The sequence below is a fragment of the Lissotriton vulgaris genome, chromosome 8 (genome assembly GCF_964263255.1).
Source record: "Lissotriton vulgaris chromosome 8, aLisVul1.2, whole genome shotgun sequence".
Taxonomy (NCBI): domain Eukaryota; kingdom Metazoa; phylum Chordata; class Amphibia; order Caudata; family Salamandridae; genus Lissotriton; species Lissotriton vulgaris.
The window spans coordinates 1,561,585,640-1,561,606,189 of NC_141696.1; the positions used below are offsets into that span (position 1 = coordinate 1,561,585,640).

The 20,550-nt window shown below is 42.0% G+C and overlaps 1 protein-coding gene across 2 annotated transcripts in view; it reads right to left on the minus strand.

Moving 5' to 3' along the window:
* Positions 1–565: 565 nt before the first annotated feature.
* Positions 566–20,550, minus strand: part of LOC147700415 (uncharacterized) — a 46,332-nt gene continuing 26,347 nt past the window's right edge. Inside the window, exons 2-3 of one of the 2 annotated variants that reach the window (XM_086935822.1) lie at positions 2,596–4,878; positions 566–2,368 (exon numbers count right to left, since the gene is read on the minus strand). In XM_086935822.1, coding sequence (XP_086791948.1) covers positions 2,357–2,368; positions 2,596–4,257 — 1,674 coding nt within the window. In that variant the 5' untranslated portion in view covers positions 4,258–4,878 and the 3' untranslated portion in view covers positions 566–2,356. Of the gene's footprint in view, positions 4,879–20,550 lie in introns of those variants that run through there. The other variant, XM_086935821.1, reaches the window with a different exon arrangement.

A 20,550-nucleotide genomic window follows, 5' to 3' on the forward strand; every position in this document is an offset into this window, starting at 1 on the left:
GTTCGGCTAGGAGAACCTCTGTATTAGAGAATATGTTAAGGTTAGCCAAACATCGCAATGTGATAATGAAATTGTACATAACATAAAACGTTTAATGTTTAATTTTTTGTTTTAATAAATACGGCCGCGGGAGGGTCACTCCCTCCCACATCCAAAAACTTTCAAGAACTGTTTCCGGTTTCCCTCCTTTTTGGGATCGTGTTGAGAGGGGGTGGCGGGTATCTCAGCCATAGGGCTCCATGTAGTGTTGTTCCTTCATTCCCAATAGGCTCTGCGCATTGGAATAAAATATACTGTAGTTTAGACGTAGGACTGAGGTCTACTAGGTCTCTACCGAATATATTAGATTTAATCGTGTGTGCCAGCTAGCTCAGAGGTCACTAGAAACTTTCTCGAATAAACTAGAAGGGATTAGTTTCTGACAACCGCATAAACATGACAACTTTGATTCCAATAATTAAGAAAGCAATCTCTAGAGTCGCGGAAACAATACACAGCTATTTCACTTAGTCAATCGTGCATGCTTCGTTTCACCAGAGGTGCTGAGAAAATAGAGAGGCAGGCGTTTTCAATGAAAAGGTATTTATTGAACAGTCTTCTTTCTCAAGCATTGGGAATGAACTGCTACAATAGTAAAACTGGTTATAAAGTACAAGGCATATAATGCGAACAGTATTATAAAGTAGTACTGTAAAAGCATGATATGGTTTCTAAGCCATAAGTTGCCTAAAATGTATAAAATACATACAGTGATAAAATGATGACTAAAAGTACTCAACTGGTGTTTCTAAAATACGCCTACCCCGGTGTACCTAACCTAAGTCTAGTACGAGGGAAGAAGTGAGGAGTAGTTTAAGTTTAGTAGTTTCTCTGCCAGGAATCTATTCCAAGAATTCTCTTACGGGTCTAATCAGCTCCGTACCTTGGTTTTAGAATGAAGGAGGTCTTGTATCGCACTCTCAGGACTCGATCTCCCAGCAACCCGCAAGGGTAGCCTGGAAACACTGGAGCTGGATTTCTCTGCAAGAGAAAGGACAGCGTCTCAGTGCGTCAGCTTGTAGGGTCAGATTCCTTTGGCACTTGCTCATGCAGGGCGTCGGGCAAGTAGTTAGTCGATCTGCTCCAAAACCACCCTGTGTTTGGTTGGGCAAATGTGGGCATATTTATACCTTGAAGGTGCCGAGTTTGATGCATGATTGGACTTAATAACGTCACTCAAAGACTGAATTCTTTGAAAACTCCTGGATTTGTTGGATAACTTAATATTCAAGCAGGGGGAAGTCCTGAGCTGCTGAGGGCAGGTTTCTCCAAGTAATCGTTGTTGATTCTCGGAACTTAGTGGAAGTAGCCATGCCGTATTTGGGCTGCAAGGCTTAGTCCGAATATGGTAACGATTTCTATGCCTATATAAGGATAGGATTATTATACCTATATAAGGGCATGAATCGGGAAACTTTACACTAGGGTCCTAGATTCATTTACAACACCTTTGTGCAGTTTTGTGCCAGAGCTGGGGCTGAGGGCCCCAGCAACCGGTTTGGACTGGACTATGCATGGAGCACCTCCCTCAACAGGAAACCTATTGTCCAAGCCTCCCCTGCCGGAGTTTCGTTCAGCAGCAGGAGGTCAGACTCATGTCTGTGGCAGCAGCATCCATTTTGTGATGCTGGGGCTCTTTTTAACGTTTACCGGGTTTAACAGCAACTACATGTCTTCTCCCTCTAGAAGGGTGGAATGCTATCCCTGCCACCAGGACTGGCAGCGGGGGGGGGGGGGGGGGGTAGTATTCCAAAGTGTTTGACACCTTACATGACATGTTTTGATAAAGCCAAACCAAAGTTAGCATTAACCGCGAGGATTATAATGCACTTAAGAGTATATGGTATGGCTATATCATAGAACAGCTATTAGGACATGGTTCCGAAAGCGGCAGAAGGGCTCAGCTCATGCTAGGGCACCCTCTCACATAGAACCAAGCACTCTGCCTCCAGGATTGTCGAGGCCTACCATAGGACTGGCTATTAGGTGTATATGTGTCTATATATAAATGTAGAAATAGGGATACTATAAGTAAGGGGTGATTACACCACCTTACCCAGGCTGTGTGAACAGACCTGTGGTGTCAGTTTGGAGGGCCAGCCAGGGGTGGCATAATACATGTTGCAGCCCCTGGTAGGCCTTGGATGCACCTATGCCCTGGGTACCTATGGTGCACTATACATGGACTCACAGATGTGACCCAATACCCAATCTGGTATGTACCTAAAGTACATGGGTATCATGTAGAGAGAGAACAGCTAGGCTGTGGTCCTGATTAGCAGGGCCACAGCCAGTCTAAAGTCGAAAAACCAGAGAATCACAGCAAAACGTGGGGGTAACCATAGGAAGCAGACCCTACTCTCCAACAGTGGTCACTGGTATTTTTGCTTGAACGCCTTTTCACATTCAGAACATTTACACAGCTTTTTCTGCTCCCGTAGAATCAGCTGCCCAGCTACTGGTTTCCCCAGTATGAATTAGTTGATGTATGATCAGCTTCCTACTTGTGCTGAAAACGTTGTCACATTGACTATTTTCATCTGGTTTACCGCTAATGTGATTTCTTTGATGTAGTGATAACTGGTCCTTTCGCTTGAAAGCCTTTCCACATTCATAGCATTTGTATGGTTTCACTCCAGTATGGGTTTTCTCGTGTAGTTTCAGCGATTTATTTGTAGTGAAAGCTTTATTACACTCAGAACATTTATATGGATTTTCACCAGTGTGATTTCTCTGATGCAACAATAAACGTCCCTTTTCCATGAAACCTTTGCAACATACAGAACACTTATAAGGTTTCTCACCGGTGTGCGATCCCTGATGTAGAATCAGCTGCCCCTTTCTAGTGAAAGCCTTGTCACATTCTAAACATTTAAATGGCCTCAATCCAGTGTGACTTCTCTGATGTACCAATAAATTACATTTTTGCTTAAACGTCTTATCGCATTCAGAGCATGTATATGGTTTTTCCTCAGTATGGTTCCGCTCATGGATAGTCAGAACACGCTTTGTAGTGAAAGCCTTGTCACATTCTGTACATTTATACGGTTTCTCCTTTCTGTGAATTCTCTCATGGAATGATAACAGGCGCTTCTCCTTGTAAGCCTTGTCACACTCGGAACATTTGTACGGTTTCTCACCCGTGTGGTTTGGCTGATGTCGTAGAAGCAGACTCTTTGTGCTGAAATCCTTTTCACACTGAGTACATTTATATGGTTTCTCCCCAGTAGGTTTCTGCTCGTGTAGTCTCAGTAATCTATTGGTAGTGAAAGCCTTATCACATTCAGAACATTTATATGGTTTCACGCCAGTGTGGTTTCGCTCATGTACTGTTAGCTGTCCCTTTGTAGTGTAAGCCTTATCACATTCACTACATTTATAGGGTTTCTCACCAGTGTGATTTCTCTGATGTAGTATCAATGATGTTCTTGCAGTATAAGCCTTGTTACATTCAGAACATTTATAGGGTTTCTCACCAGTATGATTCTTCTGATGTCGTGTCACATTTTGTTGTGTATTGAAAGTCTTGTTACACTCAGAACATTTATATGGTTTCTCACCAGTATGATTTCGCTGATGTTCTATTAACGATCTTTTTGTAGTGTACGCCTTATTACATTCAGTACATTTATACGGTTTCTCACCAGTGTGATTTCTCTGATGTAGTGTCAACGATTGTTGTGAAGTATAAGCCTTAATACATTCAGAACATTTATATGGTTTCTCACCAGAATGCCTTCTCTGATGTACTATTAACAATGTTTTTGTAGTGAAGGCCTTGTTACATTCAGAACATTTATAGGGTTTCTCACCAGTATGATTCTTCTGATGTAGTGTCAATGATCGCTTTGTATTGAAAGTCTTGTTACACTCAGAACATTTATATGGTTTCTCACCAGTATGATTTCGCTGATGTTCTATTAACGATCTTTTTGTAGTGTACGCCTTATTACATTCAGTACATTTATACGGTTTCTCACCAGTGTGATTTCTCTGATGTAGCATCAATGATGTTCTTGCAGTATAAGCCTTGTTACATTCAGAACATTTATATGGTTTCTCACCAGTATGGTTTCCCAGATGTGCTATCACTTCTCTCTTTGTTTGGAAAACCTTTTCACACTTTGAACATGGATATAGTTTCTCGTCAATGTTATTGTCTTGATGCAATGATAAGCATCCCATTTTCTCAACAGCCATCTCACGATCTAAACACATTTATGGTGTCTCACCTTTCTGGGTTCTTAGGTATCTCCTCAATTTTCTCTCTTTAATGAAAGCCCCATCACATTCACTGTGTTAATTTAAGGTTTAAGTTGTCTTCTCCTTGCAATAACTAATGATGCCATTCAGGGCAGGATATAGCTTCTCCTGGTGCAGCGCCCTCAGTGTAGATATGATCCAATTTGCTTGAATTTGCAGTACATGGAGCACCAATACTTTTGTTGCATATGAATAGCCTATTTTCTGTTTACTTCATCAAGTGACTCAGAGTTCCATTTAGTAGTAATAGATTGTCATGATAACAAGACACATAGCACCGCTTTGCAGAGTATTAAAAACTGAGATTGTCTTCATTTGAGCTCTTCTCATATTAATAACCATTTGCAGACCATGTTTGGTGGAAATTAACGTCTCCAAGATATGCTTCATTTCATTAGCAGGATCAGTGCATGTAATATAGGTTTCGATTCTCCGGTGCCTGTGAAATCTTCCCAGTAACCATGTCTGTCAGAATGGGATACACATTTCAATGCTTTCATCGCTAGTCCCACATACGACTCTTTTCCGAAAAAACTTGAATATTTCTTTTTTCATTTCGTTCTGCAATTAATTCACCTGTTGGAGTGGAATATATATATGAAATCAGTGTTGGAGGAGTTAAAAATATAGAAATAGAGCTTAATAATTCATTCTAAAGTTGCAAATTACATGTTCTATATAAAAAGAAGACAATTGAGACCTGGCATACAACTTAAATCAATTGAGGACACTAGGATCGTAATGGCATCTGTGCCGTTTGAGCGCCATATTTGCAGCATGAAATACCAAAGAGAGCAGGTGATGGGTATCACAAGGGCCCCATGATAACAGCATGGATTAGCAAAGCAAACAAGATATGGGGCAGCCAAGGACACACCAAAGCAGAGATTAACAAGAAAAGCATGGTATAAGTGGCACAAGGGCCCAACAAAAACAGCCTAGATTAGCAATGAACACACTATACAGGTAACACTAGGGCCACATTGACTATGGATTACTGGCATAATATCGATGCAAACAATATCAAAACACAAAAATATTGGACATAAATATTGACTTCCTATGCTTGACCCCTTCCATGCGTCGTGCGGCCCCCCGCAGTCCGACGTCACGGTGGGCATCTGCGTCGGACGGCTGGGAGCTGTCCGATCTGCGCACGCGTGGAATTTTCCCGAACCGTGGGGAAATTCCGGACGCATGCAAGGGGTTAACTAGTAAACCACAAATCTTGACTATACATATCAATCACAATATTTTCACCAAAATATTTAAATATTCATTAAGAAATATACAAAATAACACTCAATAAAAACAATTACTTCTGATACACCCAAAACATTTTATATACGAGCTTAAATTACTAATCAACTAAATATTTACTAAAAAATATATATAACTAAAATGATAACAAAACAACCCTAAGAACATATAAACACACTAAAACATTTATCGTCCAACCTACATTTTAATAAATATATATGTAGCTGTATACTTTCAAAAGTATCAAATAATATAACATACATAAATAAATATTTAAAAATGTGCGTTTACCATAGAAGGACTGAACAAATGAAAACAATTCTAATGAAAAATCAATCAATCAATAAAATGTTAACAACTTTAACCAATAAAATCAAAGAAACATTTAAGGGGCTAATTACAAGTTCAGAGGTCTCGAGACTGCTGGACCAGTGGTGGCTGTCCGACCGCAGTAACCTAGGTGGTCTGACTACATGAATACGTGTCTGGCGGTCAGACAGCCACCGGCCTGCTACAACTACGCCGGCACTGCCAGGACCCTGGATCCTGTGGTGCTAGCGGTGTGCAGAGCCGGGAGGAATGGAGGCGATGCTAACCGGGGCACTACCATCCATATTATGAGTTGCATTTCAGCAAGCCTTTTCATGGTGGTGAAACTGCCATGAAAAGGCTGGGGGAAAGGCTAAGAGGGGGCTCCAAACTTGGACCCCAGGGGTTGTTGCCCATTCTGCAATGTGACTGGAGGCACATGTTGTGCCCCCCTACGCCTGCACTTTGACCCTTCAAGCTTAATTCAAACAAGCCACTGCGCATCTGAAGCCGATACTTTTTGTCCTAGGCTACAAGACATCCTGAGGGCAGGAGATTGGTGTTCGGATTCCATATTCAAAACGTTCTATTATAAACCTATTATATAAATTGCATCTGTTGTTGTGGGAAAGCTTTAAACACGCATAATTGGAACCTCTGGTCCCGATATAGAATAAAAATAATTCAAGCTATTACAACAAGACTTTTCAATTCCATTAAGGACACAGAAGTGAGGGTTATCCCACTTGAAATACACACAGGCAGATAATAATTTAACATGCCAAGTTTCTTTGCACACCTGGTTTGATAATGTTCATTTTGATGTACCTTAACAACATTTACAGTGGTCCTTTTATTTTACGTATCAAACAGAAGCGGGACCGAAGTCAATCCAACTAGTGGGAAGTTCCTAAGAGACAGCGTTTGGACAACACAACTAACGACTGACAGGGTTCTTCGAACAGCTCGGAGAGGAGAAACAAGAGGAAACAAAGGTCGGCTACTAACCAATGGGTTGGTTTATGGTTAAAACATTAATCCTGTTTCAAGTTATAATGGACTTGGTCATTCACATAAAAACAGGTCACAGAATGGTGTTTGCTGTATTTAAGGGCTGAGTCCATGGTAAGTGGAGGCGTTACAGAAAGGGGTTGAACCCATGCAGTCAACGGGGACCTGGGCGTTATGTGATACATATAAAGGGGGTCCCCGTAAGTAGGGAAGGTGTATTGTGAGTTACATACACTGTAATTATTCGAAAAGCACTAAAGCAAAAATTATTTTAAGCAATTGTGGGAATAGCATATATTATTTAATAACCAATACTACGTGATTGTACATTACAGAACGAAGTCATAAAAATTATAAGCCCCAAAGGGGGGGGAAGGGAAGAAAGGGGAGGGAGTAGTGCTCAAGGAAGTGTAAGGAGAAAATAACACAGTATCAGGAAATAACAATACAAAATTTGAGGACAGTTATCAAAAACAGTTATAATACAAAAGCCAAAATACAGGGCAAAATTCTTGAACTCATTTGATAGTTAGAATTCAACGGTCACATCTGAACATTAGAGAATTGGGGGTTGTGCCGGAAAATCAACAAAAAGAAAACCGTCGACGTTTCGACCCCTATCCGTAGGCCAATTAAAGTCCTTTCACGGGGTCTTCATCAGGACGTCACACAAGGGAAGGAAGAAGTGTGGGGCCATTCATGGTGTACGACCCAGCTGGGTTCTGTACAAGGACAACGGAGCCACGCTAAGCGTCGTGGGCAATCTCGTGGAATGGACGACTCAAAGCTCAAAGAGCGTAACTGCACCGTATACAATGGGGCAAGGCCCGTGGTATGAGTGGTTCGACAGTCACAGACCAAAAAGGGATAAGGATTTCCTGTTTGTTCAAAAGACGGGTCGCCTTGACTGCAACGCTCGATGCGAAGTATTAAATGGATATGGCACCTGTCTGTCGTTTAATCAGAGACAGGGGACGCAGCCGCGTCTGCTCTGGTCACGAAGTCAGCGTCGAGTTAGTATTATCTCGGATGACTGATTGGTAGTCGGGATAAGGCACAAATACCAGCGTCTAGTCGGGTCCTGAACGGAAACTCCGCAGTGTGTACAACCAGAGCAGACGCGGCTGCGTCCCCTGTCTCTGATTAAACGACAGACAGGTGCCATATCCATTTAATACGTGCAGTTACGCTCTTTGAGCTTTGAGTCGTCCATTCCACGAGATTGCCCACGACGCTTAGCGTGGCTCCGTTGTCCTTGTACAGAACCCAGCTGGGTCGCACACCATGAATGGCCCCACACTTCTTCCTTCCCTTGTGTGACGTCCTGATGAAGACCCCGTGAAAGGACTTTAATTGGCCTACGGATAGGGGTCGAAACGTCGACGGTTTTCTTTTTGTTGATTTTCCGGCACAACCCCCAATTCTCTAATGTTCAGATGTGACCGTTGAATTCTAACTATCAAATGAGTTCAAGAATTTTGCCCTGTATTTTGGCTTTTGTATTATAACTGTTTTTGAGAACTGTCCTCAAATTTTGTATTGTTATTTCCTGATACTGTGTTATTTTCTCCTTACACTTCCTTGAGCACTACTCCCTCCCCTTTCTTCCCTTCCCCCCCCTTTGGGGCTTATAATTTTTATGACTTCGTTCTGTAATGTACAATCACGTAGTATTGGTTATTAAATAATATATGCCAATCCCACAATTGCTTAAAATAATTTTTGCTTTAGTGCCTTTCGAATAATTACAGTGTATGTAACTCACAATACACCTTCCCTACTTACGGGGACCCCCTTTATATGTATCACATGGTAAGTGGAGGACTTATGTTTGATGTAATACTTTGTTTCAAATAAAATGTAGTTTTGTGTATATTAATGCTTTCATGGACTGCTGTTTTGTGCAGTAAAGTATAAAGAAGAAGAACCATAGCCTCTGTGTCCTTAATAGAATTTAAAATTCTTTACACAAAAACATGAAAGTTCTTATTTCCCCTCAGCATCAAATTAATGCTTTTAGTCAGAACTACCTCAATAACATGTTGGTGATCATCTGCACAAAAACCCCAGTAAAACAAATAAGATAGAGGAACAGAGACAATAATTTATATTTAGTGCTGCATTTAGTTGCAACTGTGTAGAACTCAAAGATATGGATATCTTTGGGTGCTTCTTGCCGATAAGATAGGCGGGGTAGTATCCCCATCTGCCGGTTCCATATGTGATCTAAACACAGTCCATTTTCCATCTTGACCATCACACATCAAAATCAACATCAAACCTTCAACGGTCGTTACATGTTTGTAAACTGAACATCAGCAACACACAGATCCAGATTAGGGGCAACTGTCTCGAATGATGCAACAACAGCCTTTGACCTTTGGAAAAGTTCCATCCTGACAGTGTTAAAACTCTAGGAGTCTTACTAAATAAAAACCCCTCCCCCAACGTTCAAATCAATTCTGCATCTTCCACAAGCTTTCACTCACTGAACCTCTTGGGAACAATTCTCCTGTTTTTGCCATGTCATTATCATAGCACAGATGGCCTTGAGAAGAGCCCTATACGGAAAGGACAACTATAATATTCTCCAAGTTGTCTAGCACAAGTTCTCCCTAGCAAAGTTGACTGGTAATCTAGCTTGTTTGCGCATTATTGCCAAGGCATGGTGTCGGGTCCGCAGTATCTTGTCAGGAGGGTATTCTTTGATGGTGGTATGGTCTTAATATGTTCTGATCAGTGCACACCTGCATTAAAAAGTATGAATGTGAACAGTGGACTGCAGCACGTACACTTGCAGCATTTCTGGTGGCAGTCATAGACACGGATGTGTGATGTCACCGCAACTGGCAGGAGTGTTACAGTCACCAGGAACACACTCTGCCACTGTCCTGTGTAAGACTTATATATGGAAACTTTGAACAACAAAAGACAACTGTGTGATGTTTAGAAGTCACAGCAGGACAGATAGAGCAGTAATGGATAGCACTGGAGGAGTACAGTAAAGCCCACAATCCTGCAGTCCAATCAATAGGAGAGGGAGGGCCACAGAAGAAGGGTAAGCACCCTAAGACCACCTGGTTCTACACACATTCACCCTTTGTTGCTTGCGCACTTCCCCTCACTTCCAGCAGGTGGCAGCAAATGAATCTTTGCTCTCTCTCTGTTTCTGACAGATGAGGATATTATCTACCAAATGTTAGTAGCTTTCAACAAAATGTCTATTACACCCACATAAAACCACTCAAGCTCAACTAGAATTCACTGTAAAATTAATACAATATGAAATGACCACTAAAAGGCTGAAATTGTTTGTTACTTTTTTCAAATTGAGAACTAATCTTCATTCGCCTTCCCTTTTTCCACTTATGGGTCAGGGACTTTGGTCAAGAGCTTTAGATTTGCCGCTCTGCCCCCGCATCCATAACAAATATTGTTGTCTTCTGTGAAGTCCTTATTGGCTTTAAACCTCATTGTGCCATTGGTGTCTTGATATTTCATGCATATTTTTCAAGTTACTGCTAAAATCCATCTGGCTTTGGTGCAAGCAGTGCAGAACAGAAGCAGCATTACAGTCCCTGGGCTTCAATCCCAGTTCTTATCAGCCAGAGTACAATACTTTTTTCCGAAAAACATGCTGTGCTGGAGGTAAATTAGGTGTCACAAGCATTTATGCATGATTTAGAAAACGTTGAAACTATCACGCTGAGCTGGTCTGCGTTTGGTATTGTTTTGCTAACAATAGCACACTGTACTTTGTCATTGCCACTCTACACATATTTTTTTGTTGGGCACGTGTGCGCGCCTGCCTTTGAGATGGCCTACAATGTAAATGTCTGGCTAACCAAGTGCTCAAGGCTTCTCAAACAGACCTCTTCTTTTCTACATAGAATCTGTCTTTTCCTCAGTCTATTAAAGACAATAGCTTTGGCCTCAGATAGGTATCTGAAGAGAGAAGTGTGTGCTCTGCTCTTGAACACAACAGGTCTCCTGTTTTGTGAAACTCCTCTCTGGCAACGCCTGAGGAAGCCAGGCCTGTAGTCTTGCGCTATTAGCACATTCTCAGCATGCAGAGCAGTCCTTTGGTTCATAGCAGCAGCAAGCCTCTGCCTCAGTCTTCAAGTTGACTCTTAGCACAGTCATAACTCTGGGTGGTGCACAGAGCACTTTCTTGAATTAAAAGATGAAAATGTGTACCTGGCTCACAGGGCCAGAATATATTATTCAACAGCACCAGGTCCATCTAACCAGAAGTACTGAAGCACCTGGAATGTTGCTGGAGCCAGTCACATTTATGTGCAGCGCTCTGTGTAGAGTTCAGTTTCTAGTTAATAAACGCTACCTAATGTTCTCAGTATCTATGAATCAATTGTGATGACAAAGAATCAATTTTGCCATCCTATATCGTGTATTTCCCAGACAGCCATCCGCCAATCAAGAAGTCTTAGCTCTCCGAGTGGACCACGGATAGTGGAAATGGGAAGCCAGCTGGTCTCTTTTTATTGAGGTGACATCACTGCCCTAAACGTTGTCTAAGGGTTGACAAAGACTTGGTTCTACACACCGGCTCGACCATGTGGTGTAAGTGTTGCCGAAGACTTGCGGTCATCTAAGTGTTGCCAAAGACATGCCTCTCTCTACACACCGGCTCGAATGTGTGATCTAAGTGTTGCCAAAGATGTGCCTCTACACACCGGCTCGACCGTGTGGTCTAAGTGTTGCCAAAGACATGCCTCTATACACCGGCTCGACCGTGTGGTCTAAGTGTTGCCAAAGACGTGCCTCTACACACCGACTCGACCATGTGGTCTAATTCTTGCCAAAGACTTGCGGTCATCTAAGTGTTGCCAAAGACATGCCTCTACACACCGGCTCGAATGTGTGATCTAAGTGTTGCCAAAGATGTGCCTCTACACACCGGCTCGACCGTGTGGTCCAAGTGTTGCCAAAGACGTGCCTCTACACACCGGCTCGACCGTGGGGTCTAAGTGTTGTCAAAGACATGCCTCTATACATCGGTTCGACGTGTGGGCTAAGTGTTGCCAAAGACGTGACTCCTCACAGCAAAGTCAAAGTCAAAAGAACTTTATTCGAATGTTCATAGTAACATCCATAAAAGCACATTTCAGTAAATTTACAGTTAACACATACAATTCATATATTGCTGAGAATCACATAAAGTAAAAGATCACAGACAGAATATACAGTAAAAATGTATAAATATAAATAACTATATTGGTTAAAAATATTTCCCTCAGCAGCAACGCAATCATCCCTCCTCACACCGGCTCGACAGTGTGGCCTAAGTGTTGCCAAAGACATGCCTCTACACATTGGTTCGACCGTGTGGGCTAAGTGTTGCCAAAGACGTGCCTCTACACACCGGCTCGACCGTGTGGTGTAAGTGTTGCCAAAGACATGTCTCTACACATCGGTTCGACCGTATGGTCTAAGTGTTGCCAAAGACATGCCTCTACACACCGGCTCGACCATGTGGTTGAAGTGTTGCCAAATACTTGCCTCTACACACCGGCTCGAATTTGTGATGCACACAAAACGTTGTGGCCTGTTCCATCGAAGACTTTACTGATCCAATCCAAGACTTGACACACAACAACCTGGCTAAAAGGTACTGGCTGGGAGGAGTGAGAGGAATAAGCAATGCAGGGGCTTCCTGAAGACCCCCTACATAAACCAGCATTGGTAAATGCATATGGTTTCACCAATGCGATTAATAATAAGCAGTTTTTTGGTGCAAGTTGTAGCTTGCTGAATAGTTGTACAATATACGTTACAGAAAGTCTGTTAAAGTGTCATGACTAGTTTATGTGCAAAAAGGCAATACTTTGTGCTGTTACTAGTAGTATAGTGTGGGTAAGTGATAGCAAATATTTAGAAAATTGAAATTAAACAGGAAAATATTAGAACTAATTGATGTAATAGCAGTATTATGTGTTTAGAGAAGTTCTGACAACCTTTGGCCCCGGTGCCACTGCACCTGCTGCAGCATTCAAATCGTAAGGTAACTGCACCTGTGACTGCCTGTTTTGTTTCACATTTTTGCAATTATCTGGGTTTGGTTGGGTTCCCTAAAGCTTTAGGCCCTGATGCCACTGCACCTGCTGCACCATTCAAATCATGCCCCGAGTAAGGTAACTGCACTTGTGACTGACGGCCTGTTTAGTAGTAAAATATAGCAATATTAGGTGTTTAATGGGGTGCCTAGAGCGGTTGGTCCTGGTGCTACAGCACCTGCTGCAACACTCAAACCAAGTAATTTTTAACGGTAATGTAACTTCCCTTGTGACTGCCTGTTGGTTTAGTAGTCAGATATAGCAATATTATGTGTTTAGAATAGTTCTCACAACTTTTGTGCTTGGTGCGACTGCACCTGCTGCACCATTGAAATCATGAGATAAATGCACTTGTGACTGCCTGTTTAATTTAAAATGTTAGCAATAATCTGGGTCTAGTGGGGTCCCAAGAGCTTTATGCCTGGTGCCACTGCACCTGCTGCACCATTCAAATCATGACTCTTGTGTCTGCAAGGTAACTGAACTTGTGGCTGCCTGTTTAGCAGTAAAATATAGCATGGCTCTTGGATAATTACTTTATTTTTAAAGTTTTACTACATTTAGAATTCAATTATAATGACCAAATAGATTAAGTTGAAAAAAGCAATCCGATAATACTTACAAAGAGCAAAGAAAGGTACTTAGGCATGAATAAGATATGGCACAAACGTTCTAAGGATAATGCATCTGCTTTAGACAACTAAGTAATAAAAGCAAGCGTTCCAGCATATTGTTAGAAGCTGTCCGCCTTTTCCGTGGGAAGAGATCTTATCTTGACAGTGAATGGGGCTTACACTGTGTGAACAGCTTTAGTAGATGTAACGTAAATATGTACAACCAGGGGAAGTTAACAAAAAAAAAGTTCCACACAAAAGCGAATGAACACAATAATTTGGTGATGGGAACTGATAAGATCCCCCCTTTTTTAGATATATTAAATACAAGAGATTTCACAAGCACAGCGCAAGCGCTGGGCAGGCAAAACCTAAAAAGGACCCTAGCCTCAATAACAACACATATTATAGGGACTAAACATACACTGGACTACAACAAAACCATGTGTACTCCACAATATGCAACATACACACAAACATCTGTGAAAGTGAGGGGTGCCAGTCATGACGAGTGTATGAAAGTGAGTTACTGGTTTAGAGAAATAGAACCCTACTCAAGAAGCAACCACATTCCTTGTCAGGGTGAAGTCACAACCAAACCCCAAATTAACCTGTTGATGGAGCAAGAATTCGCATGAAAAGCGACTTGCTTGTATTCAAGAACCTCAAATAACTCGTAATGTACTAACATGTATTGTCTATTAATATTGCATTACTCAACACAAACGGGTGTCCGAGTGAAGCTTGCTTATGTGTTTTACTAACTGTAATGCGCTTGTATTAATATGGCTGCTGCTAAGCGGGATTTTCTATTGCGCATGCGTCTGTCACACTCACGTGACATGACGTATTCTATGCTTTGGAGGGAATCTTTCGCTTCTGCGCATTAGAGCTAATATGGCTGATTTGTATTCTCACATGCACGAAGCTTGCATTGCTGTTTTTGCTAAGCTGTTTGTTCTGCTGAACCCATAACGCAGCAGTTTAAATAAAATAATGGGAATAGAGTAGAGATACATGGTATACAGTGCATTCATTTATTCTGTGTTCTAAAACTGTTTCTTTTCCATTTCATGTTACATTCTGAAAACTGGCCTGACTTGTAACGCTATACTCCATCTTTGTTGAAACTGTGACTGCGCAAAGTCTCAAGTCTCTGGAACAGTGACCTTTAGACTGTAGCCAAGGAGCTGACTACAGGTCTCCAAACCGGTCCTGGAGGGCCGGATCCATGCCAGATTTGTAAAATAACTACATGTATCTCAATGGGGATATCCAAAAAATCTGGCATGGATCCGGCCCGCCAGGACGCTCCTGGGAGCATGAACTCCTGAACTCAAATTTTTACAAAGTTATAACAATTCAATTCAAAAAGTCTTTATTCGATATTTTTCAATCATAAAAGACATTTACAGTTAAAAAAGATTGTTGCTTTTTAGAACCTCACTCCCTACCAAGATCCACATTGAATTAATAAATAAATATCACCCTAAAACATCCTATTTACATTTTTACATATTGTCAGTTAAAAATTATTAAGAAGAAGCAGACTTTTAAAAACAAGTATAAAAACTAATTCATTAGTGCAAATATGCAGAAATACACATATTACTAGTACAGTATGCGGAACTGATTATTTTTAAAACAATGCATAAACATACCAGATGAAGCAATAGCTAGCCTGAAATTAATCCAGCCTCATTTTGCGTGCCCGAATTATCCACATCCAGTGGAAAAATGTTGACATGGCTATAACAACGGGCTGTGATACGTCATTTCTTAAGATCCTAAGAGCCTCATTTGCAGTTCTAAGACCTAACTGTACACAGATCGGTTTCAGCCATGATCGCCTTGGGGCACTATATTCGGGGCAGACAAACAACACATGACCAATGTTTTCCTTGTGATCATTGCAAAAGGGACACCTTGAAGTATGACTCATATGCCATTTTTCAGTTAAAGAATTTAACGGCAGAGTCCCCACCCTAAATTGGTGATACCTCTTCCGGTCCCCTGGAACGGTGATCCAATCCCAGTAAGGCTCTAGGGCCGGAGAGTGTTTGAGATCTAGAAAATCATAAGTAAATGATCGAACAGTACATTTTCCAAAACAATTGGTCTCTATCATTCTCCAATATAGATCTCGAAGTACCTTTTTGGGTGGAAATACATTACTTATAGGATCATCCCAAAGTTGAGATAGTCCCATCGCCCTGTATATAGCTCTTACATCTCTCATCCAGGCTATTTTACAACTTTTATCCTGGGTTCTAACATCTAAAAAGCCTTGGGCATACTGGGAGAGTTCTGGGGTTACCCATAACCTTCTCCAGTAGGCAGCTGATCTATACCTTGCCATGTCCTCAAAGCTATAGAAACCAAGATCATAATTTAAAGGTGTCAAGGGGGTTGACATAGGTAAACCAGTAATGTTGCGGAGAAATTTATTCTGAGCAACCGTCAACTTTGTAAGATTACTGGGCCCCCAGAGTTCTGCCTCATATAGGACAGCCGCTCCTACCTTTGCATTATAAATTTTTATTGCCGGTTTGATAGGTTTAGTGTATGAAGAGTAAAGTTCCTTGGTAAGGGCTCCTGTTAGTTGAGCATGTCTTGTTACTAGCTCATTTGTATGTTCTTTCCAGTCTAAATTGTAGGACAAGTTAATTCCAAGATACTTAAAGACCTGGGTCTGTTCTAGTTGGACCCCGTCCATAGTTACCTTCCCTCTGATATGTCTTCGTTTATGCAAAACCATGAATTTTGTTTTGCTTGTGTTAATGACAAGACCATGGTCTCTGCAAAACGTTTCAAAAACGCCAATGGCTCTCTGGAGCCCCTGCTGTGTCTTTGATATCAACAGGGTGTCATCCGCAAACATCAACAGGGGGATCAGTCTTCCTGCCAACTTTGGGGCGTCTGTGGGTTGATGTTCAAAGTACCTGATCACCCTTTTGATGTATAGCGAAAAGAGCGTTGGAGCTAATACGCATCCTTGACGTACTCCCTTCGCAATAGAAAATTTATCCGTGACACTACCCTGCTGGTTCCAGCGGACTTGGGCGTAATTGTTCTCATGCATTCTAACTAGTAAATGAAGGATTTCATTTGGAATGCCCTGCTCTTGCAATGTATTCCATAACTTGTGGCGGGGGACTAAATCAAAAGCCGATTATAAATCGACGAAGGCAGCAAAGAGCACCCCCCCCCCCCCAATTAAAACCACGCGCCAATATAGTAACACAAATCTAAAAACTTGATCAATGGTACTAGTATGGCTACGAAAGCCTGCCTGCAGAGGTGACAGTATGTCCTGATCGTCTATCCACCCATGAATTCGCTGCAATAGAAGTCTTGCTAATACTTTCTGAATACATGCGATCAGGCTAATGGGCCTATAATTTCCTGGGTCCGAGCATGCCCCCTTTTTATAGATCGGGATGATCTCGGCTCCCTTCCAGGTCTAAGGAATGGGCGAGACCTTCGCAATCCCATTAGCAAGCAATTGAATATAAGTAGCCCATAAATCTTTGTCGTGCAAAAATAGATCTGCAGGGACGGAGTCAGGGCCCGGGGCTCTGGCTTTAGGGATAGTATTCAAAGTTTTTAAAACATCATCTTTGGTGAAAAAGAGGTAGCTCGTTTGATTGTCTACTTGTACCAAGCACTCCTCTACTTCACTATCCTCTACAGCAAACTGGGTCGCAAAGTGGGATACCCATGCTTCAGGTGGAACATTGTTCATGGGTTCACCTCTTAACGCCCCCCTTCCCCATTTGACGATGTTCCAGAAAGGGGTCATAGATCTTTCCCCGCTAGCTTTGAGGAGATCCCTCCAGTAGTCTTCCTCCCAGTCCTTTTTTGCACATGTTTGCACTTTTTTGTAAGTAACTCGGGCATCCTTTATTTTATTTTTGTCTCTTGTCTTTACAGCTTCGGACAGTGCCTTATAGGCAACCCTGCAGGATTTATTGTACCACTGATCTTCCTTTTTTACAGGCCTACGCTGCTTCTTAGTGGCTCTTTTAACAAAAAAAGGTTTTAATTTGTTAAAAAATTCATCGTGGATCTTACTAATCTCAAACACTGAGGTGTCCATAATTGTTACACTCCTTGCTTCATTAATGGCCTCAATTGTTAAGTCCCTCATGGCAGATATGCTTTCCTCACTGGTTGCACAGATTGACCATCTAACACGTCTATTGTCGTTTGAGAGATTTATCTCAACATTTTCCCTCAATTCATCTTTATTAGATAGGCCAAACAATTTAAATGTCATGACTAAAGGGTCGTGGTCGCTTTCCACCCTTGGCTTGATCCACATGTCTATGACACTGGCCCAGTTCTCTTTATTAACCAGAATATAATCTATACGACTTTGTGAAGTGCCATTGGAAAAGGTGGGGGCACCCTGTTTATCCGAACTAGTTCTACCATTGGTGGCCCGTAACCCTGCCTCAACACACAGGACTTTTAATTGTAATGCGGCCTCAGACCATTTTTTAATGGGTACTAAGCAAAGCTGGGGGATATCCCAGATATTGTCCTCTTCTGTCATAAGATCTACATCATACTTATCTAAAGGTTCAAAACAACAATTAAAATCGCCACCCACAATAACATTAGCATTCAAACAGTATTGCTTTAAGAGGGAATCTAGCTGTTCTACAGCCTCAGTGCATTTACCCCCTGGCAAACCCCTTGAGTAGATATTGAATATATACAGATCCTTACATAACGGTCGCTGTAGTTTAACCAGCAATATATCTGGGCTATTAGTGACCAGTTGCAGAGCTGAGTAATCATTATTTTGTTTAACCCAAGTTACCAGGCCACCTTTGGGCCTTCCTCGTAGGCTAGGTGTAGCTTGGACAAAGAAATGTAAGTAGCCTTGAACAGGGTCTGGATGTATCTGCCATGTTTCCTGTAAAAGGATTATGTCCTTAGAGTCCAGGAAATGTTGCCAGTCCTGAGAAGGAATTTTGCTTTTCAAGCCTGCAATATTCCAGGACAACAGAGTATATTGTGCAGATGCATTATCGTTGTTTAGATCACTATTACTCGGTTGTCTGTCCCTATGCTGTTGTTGAGTGAAATCATTTGCTCTTACATTAATCATATTTGTGGCCACGTCAGCCGATACAATTACATTTGGATCACTAGTTTCAGCATGGCCTGGCCCGCCAATTTGATGACAATCGTTGGTTATGTCAACATGATCATCCTGCATATTATTAGCATTTATCAATAAATCAGTAGTAGCAGAATCTGATTGAGCTATCAATTCCCCCACTAGTTGACCACCAATGGGAATGATTAAATCAGAATTAGTTCTACCCAGTCAGTCGCAATCATTTAGTCCTGATAAGGCTTCGTATCTGTTTCTCAAGCCAATGCCCCCAATCGTTAGGAGGAGGAGCCCTAAATCCTCTGCTGCCTCTCACGGTATCCCACATAGGACCCGGGGTATTTAGAAATGTTACATTCTGTTGTTCCCCATAGAAAAATTTTAAAGTAAGAGGAACAACAGACCCAGCTCTTCTTTGCGGGGGGAAGATATAATTCAAAACATTAGGTAGGACGGCTGCGTGGCGAAAAGTCACTATAACGCAGTATCCTTTAAACCTTTTCGGCCGATTGCCTATCCAAGCCACCCTTTTCGTGGATTTAATATCACTTGCAAGCTGGTCTTTGCCTCCTGGGCCCATTCGCATATTGTTTGTCAACCAGTGCAATGCTTTGCTCGACAAAGATGCTGGAGATTCCGCTTGTAAATCAGTTGGCGGAGGAACATTGGCCAGCACCAATACCACTGGGGAAGCTTCTTCGATAAATTGGAGAGGATCTGTTTCCTGGCATATTACTGGCGGGATGCTTATTGTCAATGGTGCTCCGTCGGTAGCCAGAGACTGAATGCTAGGATTTATCACATTTTGAGCTGGGCATACTGGGGCTGTCGGGCCACTGTCTTTTTCGGTGGAATTCTTCACCTTGTTCTCAGCTGACTTTCCCAACTGTATCACCAGAGTGGTTAGCTTGTCAACCTCATCCACTGCCTTGGACTGGAGCCCACTCATTTTCTTTAGTTCTGCATTCAGTTTGTCAATCTTGGCGACTAGGGGCTTGATAATTGTTTTAATTTTTGAGTCAATGATGTCTGTTATCTTGTGCAGCAAATCGTCCTCATTGTAGTTATTGGCCAGGTGACTTTTTTCCGGGGCATCATTTTCTCCTTCTTCAGTAAATTTTGCCTTATTTTTCCTTACAGGTGTAGCTTTTTTCCTCCTATTTGCTGAGCGTAAACCTGTCCGTTTTTGTTGGACTTTTCTATCTCTTCTCGCAAGTCGGGATTCCTGATCGGGAGATGAAAGGTCGTCAGGTTTAGGGGCCAAGATCTCATTCTCAGGATCAGAGTTAATTTCTATTTCTGGTGGCACTGCATTGGCTTCACTGTCCAATAAGAGACTGTTTTGATCATCAAGATTGTGATCGGAGTGGACTGTTATATCTATCAGATTGGTGGTCAAGCCTACAGCATCAGAAGCTAAGGAAAACGGCCGGTGAGGGCTTTGAGTTGGACTGAGTAGCTGTAAGTTTGGTGACTGACTTAAACCCAATGACTGCCTCCTTTTATCATTGATTTTTGTGACCACTTGAACCATATAATTATCAATAGTCTTGGTATTAGGGGGGCTGTTTTCTAGACATGTTTTTTGACATACAAGAGGCTGCGTTGCAGAATAACCTGTTTGAATAGGTGTAAAATGTTATGTGAAGTGACTCCACAGAGAAGCAGACTTAGTAATGCACGTTGTATAAGAACTTTCTTACTTGGTAACGAGCAGGTGGTAAGGGGGGTGGCCCAGTCCAGTCCCGGCCAGTCTAGGACTGTCTAAGACTGTCCCGCCCTTGTCCCAGCTTCGCCCGGCGTCCCGCGAGACGGGGGTGGCGCGCTATTTCAGCACCTCCTGGCGCGCAGA